Source organism: Taurulus bubalis (genome assembly GCF_910589615.1).
Source record: "Taurulus bubalis genome assembly, chromosome: 6".
Lineage (NCBI taxonomy): Eukaryota > Metazoa > Chordata > Actinopteri > Perciformes > Cottidae > Taurulus > Taurulus bubalis.
This window is the reverse complement of record NC_136594.1, coordinates 3,496,443-3,506,213: the sequence shown is the minus strand read 5'-3', so window position 1 is coordinate 3,506,213 and position 9,771 is coordinate 3,496,443. Positions and strand designations below refer to the sequence as shown.

The following is a 9,771-nucleotide window of genomic DNA, read 5'->3' as shown; positions in this document are numbered from 1 at the left end:
CGTACTTATATGCATACACACAATAAAGATACATATGAAAAAGACATTGAATCATGACGTTGGTGCTCAAACAGCAGTCATGGTTGATGGACGATGATTTTCCTCATGTTGAGTTTTTAATGTGAAGATGTTGTCCATATTATCTGCCGAGAGAATTGTTTTTGTTGCTGCTGTTTACATTTAAAAAAAAAAAAGCTCTACAGGAATGTTCTACTGTTTTTGGTTTTGTTTTGTTTGTCAGGTGTTTGTTGTGTTACAAAAGGGACCAGACTGAATTCTGATGTGCAGCTCTGTGTTGCTACTGACAATAAATGATGCTTGGATCCTTAAACAATGCATGTGTCATGTATTAAAGATAAGACAATGTAAACACAGGTATAGAGCAAGTATTCAGATTCAGAAGTAAAGGTACTAAAAGGCTACCGCATTGTGAGAATACTCTACAGTACACATACAAGTATTTCAGTGAAGTATGTTAAGTATCAGCAAACTGCACTTTAAGTATTAAAAGAATTCTCTATGAGTGAAATGTTCTCTGTCAATGTTGAACTATTATAGGATGCTTCTGGATTATGCTGCTCTAATGTGTGTGTGTGCGTGTGTGTGTGTGTGTGTGTGTGTGTGTGTGTGTGTGTGTGTGTGTGTGTGTTGCTTTTGACTGCTGTATCATATTCTATAACATCATCATATGTGTGTAGCAACTCTCCATGTCAGTAAAAAGTCAACTTTTCATGAGCTCAGAAACTTTTATTTGCAGAACCTTTGTAACCTTGTAATTGACTATTTGGACTGTTTTGTTCTGTGTTATTGCTATATATATATATATATATATATATATATATATATATATATATATATATATATATATATATATATATATATTATATATATATATATATATATATATTTATATATATATATATATATATATATATATGAATATATATGAATATATATATATATATATATAAATATATATATATATTCAATTATTTGAATACTGATTGTTTAGTGCCAAACCAGCTCCTGTTGCCCTCCAGCCCAGCGGGCGGCGCTAGAGTGCAAGTTCATCGACCGCTAATAAACACAACGAAGAAGAAAAAGGAACCGGAAGTGTGTCAAAAGACGCAAGAAGGCGTCGTTTTCAAAGCCCGTTAACTTGTTGTCTTGGTGCTGTGTTCCCGACGTGTAAACAACGCAACAGGACTAATACATGCGGATAATCATCTATATTAGTGACGTCATCGTCATGAACTCACCGTGACAGCGACCCGTCCTCGTGCAGGTGAGAAACGGTTAACGGCTCTAACTAGCGTTAGTTAACGTTGTGTATATTAGCTAGCTGTTAGCTTAGCTCGCTTCCGCACCGTTTTATAAAAACTGTAATTTAAGGTTTGTTTGCTCATTAACTAATAAATTAGAACTATTAAGCAAAATAAATGACCCAGCTAAGATCTCATTGGTCTACTGGTAAATTCGTCTTGCACAAGAGCTCCAGATTACTTAAATGTATCGTTTTATTTATAGATGTATCATAATTAACTTGATTTTCATAATTTGTTTTAGCAGTTTGACGGTGGCGGTCAAGGCAAATGTATTAGTTTAGCATTACTCAGAGGGTATTACAGATTACACACACAAAATATTAAAAAAATAAATCAAGTAAAAGCACACAGATTAAAACTAACTGACAAATATATTTGATTAAAAAGAAAATGTATTAAAACCAGCGAAAAGTCTCAGCTCTTCTGGCAGTTTGCTCCACATTTGTGCACATATAGCATAGCAAGAACACATATAGCACGTGTCATGGTTCTCAGTGGAAATTTGACTCCACTATAGCTTTCTCACACACACACACACACACACACACATTATATATATATATATATATATATATATATATATATAAAGTACAAACCCCATGCACCAGACCTCAGGTCAGTTGATCCCTCAAGAACAAACCTCAAACACAGTTATTAGCTGAAATAACTCAATTACATAACTCACTACCTCCCCATATGACTTACACGGGTAATTTAGAAAACAGCTAAAAGGCTCACCTAAAGCCACTGACCATGTGACTAGACCTCCATTGTCTCTGTAGACATGCATAATGCATAATGTTGGTTCTGATACTATACATCCTAGTCTGACTGTTTTAACTATGTTGTTTTGATGGACCAAGAAATACCAGCTTCCAATCACATACTTATTTAAATATTAAATTGGTGGCTTTTGGATCATCTTCTGATCTGTTTTGTAATTTTATATTACATATTGTGATGTGTTAGCTTTTTTTTACTTTTCAGGTTTTTGCGCTGACTTGAACTGAACAATATTATGGACAACCTGGATTTCTCAGAAGAGGAAATTCAAGAACAGCTGGCGGTCCTGGGATATAAAAACATACCCAAACACCGGCTGTGTGAATTCAAGCAAGGTCAGACTCTGACGCATGAACTAAACTATATGTTCATGAAAAGAAGTAACGTGGGACATTCATCGATTTCCATTCTTAAGCTGCTCCTCTCTCGTTGTGTGACGTCAGATCTCGATGACCTGGTCCGGCACGGGGAATGGAAGAGCTTCGCCTCGTCCGCTCAGATAAACGTCGCCAAATCTCAGACGGCCGCAGCTCAGCCGAGTCCTCCCGCCTTCACCAAAGAGAAAGGTCAGCGCTCCTCTTCACCACACTGGGCCCCGAGCAAAGCACGGCAGCGACCACGTGTCACACACTTTAAAGTGTTGCACTTTAAAGGACCGGCGGGTTGGATTTAGTTTGATCTAAAGCGCTGAGGTCGGCGATTTCAACCAACTGAATCCTCCTCCGCTCGCTCCTCCTTTCATAGAGAACTACGGTGGCCTTCAGGCTCATTCTGAGCTAACGAAAACACAGATTCTTAGTTTCAGGCGATACACTGAACACTTCAATCACTATGGTCAATTTAATCACTTTAACTCGTGCAATATAAATACTTAAACATTTTTTTTATTCCGTCTGTATATATAATATTACTATTGTGGTGGATTTTTTTTTATTACTGTTTTTGCTATGTGTCTCTTGTGAGCACTGCTGCTGTAATCCTGCAATTTCCCCACTGCTGGACTAATAAAGGATCATCTTATTTTATCTTATAGAAATATGGATTTTATATTACATTTTTGCTAATAAATCACTACTCCTATAATGTGTTTTCCATTAAAATGTGTTAACTGTTGAATTCTGTTGTCCTTCAGTGGGTCGGTGCCACTTTGGAAGCTCTGCTGAAGGGTTTTTCTTACATGCCAGAAAGGTGGACCATGACAGACGGGTACGTGTTTCTCTACTCTAATCATCTGGGGTTTCATACCTGAAAACGTTTAGGTCATCTCAGACATCGATAATAACTTATTTATTTAAAAGCATATATATTGTTGTTGTTTGTGTGTATGTTTTGAGATGCCGGTGTCCTTGAATCCCGGTCGCTCATAAAAAGTGAATGGCTTTTTTAAAATTAGCTGTTTTTTTTCTTTGTTTGTACACTCTTTTTTTTGTGAGACAATTATCTTCCACAGGAGACAATAAAGTAACCGTAGCATTAGGTTTCAGTGGTTTCTTTGTCGACGATGTTCTGTTGTTTTGCAGTGACATTCAACGTCCCCCATCTCGGGACAAATCACGTTTTTTATTTTGTTGTACTTATGTACTTCATTGAGTTTCATTTCCTATGTTTACATCTTAACTTTATGTGAATATGTTTTAAAATGCAGTTAGTAATTTTTTAAACTACTTTAAGAAACAAATGTGCACATTTAGTATAAAACCAGATTATTCTGTGAGGTTTGGTGCCTTTTCATTCATGGGACGGCTTGTTCTATTGTAAAGAAAATGAAGACTTAACTTTTAACCGGCACGGACGATCCATCAGATTCCTTCAGTCGTGTCGAGCGTGTGTGATCGGTTAATTCAGTGTGTATGTTTATATTTGAACACAGGCGCTCACCGCCTGTCAGAACAGAGACTACGAGCAGCCGCAGGGCGGCTGGGACTCGTACGCTCGACACTCGGTGGCTCTGAACCTCCGGCTGCCTCCAGGCGCTCCCGGCCGGCTGCAGGAGGAGCCGGACCCCGAGGAATCCCTCCAGCCGCCGCTGAGCGACAGCTACATGTCCACGCCCGACTCCCACACGTCCACGCCCGACTCCCACCGGGGGCGCTTCGTCAAGAGAAAAGTCCTCCGGTACCTTTGATCGGACTCACGGGTCATTTCACTTTCATTCAATCGTTGAAGTTTGATTTTACTTGTCATTCCATCTTTGTAGAACAGAGCTGAGTGAGACATGCATCACATTTATATATAAGAAATTATATATTATATACATACAGATATATATTTTTAAATGAACAAACATATACTTACCTTTTCGGCAAAATTAAATATTTGATAAATGACAATTAGGAATTGACCCAAGTTGTTGCCCATTTTCTGTTGATTGGATTGCATGATTGATTACTCATTGTTTCATCAGTGATGAACACAAACAGGGAATGTGCAACACATTGAATGAAGATACAGATTTAAAGTAGATTTTTATTGCTAATTCATCCTGAAGTGACTCCACCCTGAGAATAAGTCACTCCACTGTTACGGCTCAAACTACGCTGGAGCTGTAACAATAATACTGTTTTATTTTCTACCTGCAGGAAACATAAAGGACAATCCCTCGTCTGCGATGAGTCCGTCTACAGTGAAGAAGGTAATCTACACTTTAGTCTAATCTCCTGATAAGTGTTTGTTTTATATTCATCTTTTTTTTTCTTTTTTTTTTAAATATCACTTTTCAACACAGGTTTCAAAGTGCTTCACACAATTCAGCAGGAAATTATAAAATCATAATAATAAAAAAAACAAAAGGTAGCGGAAGACCGGACCAGCATAAAATAGGTAAAAGCAATTCCACTAATATAGAATAAAAGAAAGAGATAATTAAAATCAATTAAAAGTCAAAACCTCTTAATTTTTTATTTTTTTTATTATTATTATTATGCATACTGACTTATTTAAAGTTACCATTTAAAATTCCTAAAAGCAATATTTCTTTAATGAATAAAAATAATCGCTATTTATTTTGATGAAAATATACAATATAGTGTTTGCATTTTTAAATTACAAGTTTAAAAAAATGTTTCACGTCAAAGTCAAAAGTTTTATTTTTTGTCCTAAAGAAGAAATAATTTTTGCAGCATGAACGTTAAAATAAAACAATATACTCAATGAAAATAACTGAATACTAAAGGTCCCGGTGGTTCAGTAACTACTACACCGCTGTGTCGAGTTCCTGTCGCTCTAAATTAGATCAAATAATATGCAATTAAATGTAATCCCGTTGGTCGCCACCGGTCGGCGCTGCCTCGGCATGGACAAGAGGCCTCGGCTTAATCCTCTTAGCTCCTTCCTTAAGCCGGCCGCCTCCGCAGAGCACTCACCTCGGCCGGGTGGTCAGCATGCAGAAAATGTACAGCGCTCAGTGGGACGAGGACCAGAGTTCCCTCAGCTCCTCCTTTTGGTCTGATGGAGGCCGACAGGAAGGGGAGGAGGAGGAGGAGCAGCGAGTGGTTGGCGAACCGGTTGGCAATGGAGAGGAATCTCATCGTGTCGCTTCAGGGGAAGAGGAGGAGGTGATCGGTGAGGAAGACTCTAAAGCCGTCGGTGTGTCAGAAGACTCTCACCGGGAGGCTTCAGGGGAAGAGGAGGTTAAGGTTGAGCGAGGGACCAGAGGGGAAGAGTCCAAACCTGTTGAAGATGCCCAAGACTCTCTCCTGGACGCTTCGGAGAAGGAGGAAGACGACTCCAACCCTCTTAGTGATTCAGAGGACTCTTATCAGGAGGATTCAGAGGAAATTGAACAAGTGACCAGTGAGGAAGAGTCCAAATCTGTGGGCGACGTCAAAGACCATCTCCAGGAGTCTTCAGAGGAAGACTCCAACCCTCTTAGCGATTCAGAAGACTCTTACCAGGAGGATTCAGAGGAGGAAGACAACTCCAAACCTGTTAGCGATGCCGAAGACTATCTTCAGGAGGCTTCGGAGAAGGAAGAGGAAGAAGACTCCAGCCCTCTTAGCGATTCAGGAGACTCTTATAAGGGAAATTCAGAGGAGATTGAGGAAGAGTCCAAACCTGTTGGCGACGCAGACGACCGTCTTCAGGAGGCTTCGAAGGAGGAAGAGGACCCCAAACCTCCTGGCAATTCAGATGGCTCTCACCAGGAAGTTTCAGAGGAAACGGAGCATGTGATCAGTGAGGAAGAGTCCAAATCGGTTGGCGACGTCGAAGACGATCTCCAGGAGTCTTCGGAGAAGGAAGAAGACTCCAACCCTCTTAGCGAGGAGTCTTACCAGGAGGACTCGGAGGGGATGGAGATTGAGCGAGTGATCAGCGGGGAAGAGTCCAACCCGGTTGGCGACGCAGACGACCATCTTCAGGCGGCTTCGGAGGAAGAGGAAGACTCTAATCCGCCTGGCGACTCAGAGCGACGTTACCAGGAGGCTTCAGAGGAGGAAAAGCCAGAGCTGAACAACCAGGTCAACATCAGCGGGGGCAGTTTGGAAGGTGGCGACGATGACGAGGAGGAAGAATGCCGCAGCAGCAGCTCTGACAGTCCGGCTCCGAGTCTGATGACCTCCGGATACGGCACCTACAAACCAGAGGAGCTGGAGGGAGGAGACGACCAAGACAGTCGGGGAGATCTGTCCGAGATGAGAGACGACGAGGAGGACGACCGCTCGCTGTCCAGCTTCGGCTGGTTTGACCTCAAACCCGCGGAGCCGGACCCCGCCGGGACTCGCCCAACGAGCGTTTTAGAGGACGGCGACCTGCGTCACGAGGTCTCGGAAGAAGATCGAGACCAGGCGAGGGAGGAGGTTGAAGTCGATCTCCATGAAGCGACTTCAGGGGAGCAACAGTTTTGTAACGCTGTGGTTGAAGAGGAAGTGGATGTGAAGAGTTCTGCAGGCGGGAGTGATGATGATGAACTGCTAGAAGAAGACACGCAGGACCGCGAAGAAGAGAAAGAAATTGAGGACAAAGTGGAGTTGGAGGATCCAGACGAGTCCTCGAGCAACAAAGACATCAAGTTTATCGACTCCAAAGCGGATTTCAGACACAAAATGTGTGCGGATTGGGAAGGAAACCTCCGGCAGAAGAAGAAGACGGGTAAATGGTTTCCTGTCTGTTGGCAACGTTTACACCATCGGTCTGTTTCAACTCTAGCTTTTAAACTCCATCCTGAGTAACATCTCATATTGAAATATATTTCCTGACCTTTTTAAAAAAATATAGCTCTCTCACTATTACTGTCTTTTGGGCCTCAAACTAATGTTAAAGATCAGTCGTAATATAATGTGTCAAACATTGTTTGTATGTTTAAAAGTCCACCAAAAAAAAAGTAATTCCATAATGTCGAAAGAAATTATAAAAATGTCAGTGTCAAACAATGTCATGATATATTGTTGAAAATATTTTTTTTTCGTAATATAGTATTTTAGTAAGCCGTAACATAGTATTTCAACAAGTCATAGTGGGTTAAAAAGTCGTCAACGAAAGTCGTAAAAGATGAAATGGTATATTATGTCAAAGAGTCTCAGTATAGTATATTATGTCAAAGAGTCTCAGTATAGTATATTATGTCAAAGAGTCTTAGTATAGTATATTATGTCATTCACAGTATATTATGTCAGTATAGTATATTATGTCAAAGAGTCTCAGTATAGTATATTATGTCATTCACAGTATAGTATACTATGTCAAAGAGTCACAGTATAGTATACTATGTCAAAGTCTCAGTATAGTATACTATGTCAAAGTCTCAGTATAGTATATGTCATTCACAGTATATTATGTCAAAGAGTCTCAGTATAGTATACTATGACAAAGTCTCAGTATAGTATATGTCATTCACAGTATATTATGTCAAAGAGTCTCAGTATAGTATACTATGACAAAGAGTCTCAGTATAGTATACTATGTCAAAGAGTCTCAGTATAGTATACTATGTCAAAGAGTCTCAGTATAGTATACTATGACAAAGAGTCTCAGTATAGTATATTATGTCATTCACAGTATCTTATGTCAAAGAGTCTCAGTATAGTATATTATGTCAGTCTCAGTATAGTATATTATGTCATTCACAGTATAGTATGTCAGTCACAGTATAGTATACTATGTCAAAGTCTCAGTATAGTATACTATGTCAGTCTCAGTATAGTATATTATGTCATTCACAGTATAGTATGTCAGAGTCTCAGTATAGTATATGTCATTCACAGTATAGTATGTCAGTCTCAGTATAGTATACTATGTCAAAGAGTCTCAGTATAGTAAGTCATGGATATATGATGCGTGAAACCAACCGCTTGTTTCCTCCGCAGCGAGCTCTCTGGAGGAGCAGCTGGCCGATCTTCACTTGTCTTCGTCGGCTCGGCGTGACTTTGAGACGGAGATCGAGGACGCCGGCGGTCAGACTGACGGCCAGAGCTCCGAGACGGACGGAGTCTCTTTGAGCGCCTTTGAGTCCTACGTGAGATGCATGGTGGGTAATGTAGTCCCCCACAATGTGGAGGCACACCAGCGCCCACTGTTCAAGTCGGACACAACGTATAAACATCTATTGGTTTCCTTTTCAGACTCGAACTCAAAGCGACGGCGACCTCAGACCCAAACCCAAATCCTGTAAGTCGGCAGAAACACCGCTCATGTTGTCGCTTTAAAGACGCAAAGCCGTTTGATTTATCGACCAAATTATGTTTCAGTCATCCGCCCGGCGATGAGTCAGCAAACCATAAAGAAGACGGACCCGGTGGCCAAGTAAGTTCTAGTCAAGAAGGTTCCTCAACATCAAAAGGCCAACGGTTCTGAAGAAGAAAACGTAGCCACAATATCTGAAGACGTCGTTGGAGATGAATCCTTTTGTTTTGTCTCCTGCAGGTATTTCAAGTATAAGCAGCTCTGGGAAATGTTTCAGCTTCCAGGAGAGAAGGACAGGAGATCTCTCCGCTGGGAGATAAAGGTATGAAAACACATTATTTTATCAATGTATATTTATAAATATGTATAGATATTTTATAAATATATATTTATAAAATAAATAGATATTTTATAAATGTTATAAATAAATATATTTATTAAATATATATTTATAAATATATATGTATAGAGATTTTTTTTGTATATTTATTTACTTATAACGTGATTTTAGTTGTTAGAAATCTTGGCTGTCTAGAAAATGTTACTCCATATTTAAGGTTGCATACAACTAAATTGACTTACTTTAGTACTCAACTTTTTATTTTATAAAATATTTATATTTGATGAATACTTTTACTCCATTATTTAGTTTGACGGCTTTAAATTACTTGTCAGGTGACAGTTGTTCATCTCCTTCCTGTCCGGTTAAACCTCGTATCTCCAGATGTGTTGATGTTGGATGTTTGTGATAAACTGAAGGATGAAGTGTTTCCTTCATGTGTTGATAAGCTCCTCCTACTTCTTCACACAGGTTTTTCTTTCTAGAGATACGAGGTTCTCAGAGACGCTACAAACATATTATAAAATATGATGCATTGATTTAGATTAAACTAGACAAGCGGATATAAAAGGAGTTAAAAAACATCTACAGCATTAATATAAAATAGTACCACAAAGATAAAAATGTTGCTCGTTGCTTCAAAATGCGTTTCTTTTTCTTTTTTAGGAACGGCTTGCATACCGACCTCCACCAGTAAGTGACTGA

General features: G+C 39.6%; 1 protein-coding gene across 1 annotated transcript in view; it reads left to right on the top strand.

Annotated features, from left to right (window-relative positions):
• Positions 1-1,175: 1,175 nt before the first annotated feature.
• The window catches only part of hyls1 (HYLS1 centriolar and ciliogenesis associated), an 8,895-nt gene continuing 299 nt past the window's right edge, over positions 1,176-9,771 (top strand). Inside the window, exons 1-11 of the mRNA XM_079219910.1 lie at positions 1,176-1,285; positions 2,313-2,443; positions 2,552-2,674; positions 3,241-3,314; positions 3,979-4,223; positions 4,688-4,740; positions 8,411-8,571; positions 8,666-8,711; positions 8,792-8,846; positions 8,967-9,048; positions 9,733-9,759. Of these exons, the coding sequence (XP_079076036.1) occupies positions 2,344-2,443; positions 2,552-2,674; positions 3,241-3,314; positions 3,979-4,223; positions 4,688-4,740; positions 8,411-8,571; positions 8,666-8,711; positions 8,792-8,846; positions 8,967-9,048; positions 9,733-9,759 (966 nt within the window). The 5' untranslated portion in view covers positions 1,176-1,285; positions 2,313-2,343. The remainder of the gene's footprint in view (positions 1,286-2,312; positions 2,444-2,551; positions 2,675-3,240; positions 3,315-3,978; positions 4,224-4,687; positions 4,741-8,410; positions 8,572-8,665; positions 8,712-8,791; positions 8,847-8,966; positions 9,049-9,732; positions 9,760-9,771) is intronic.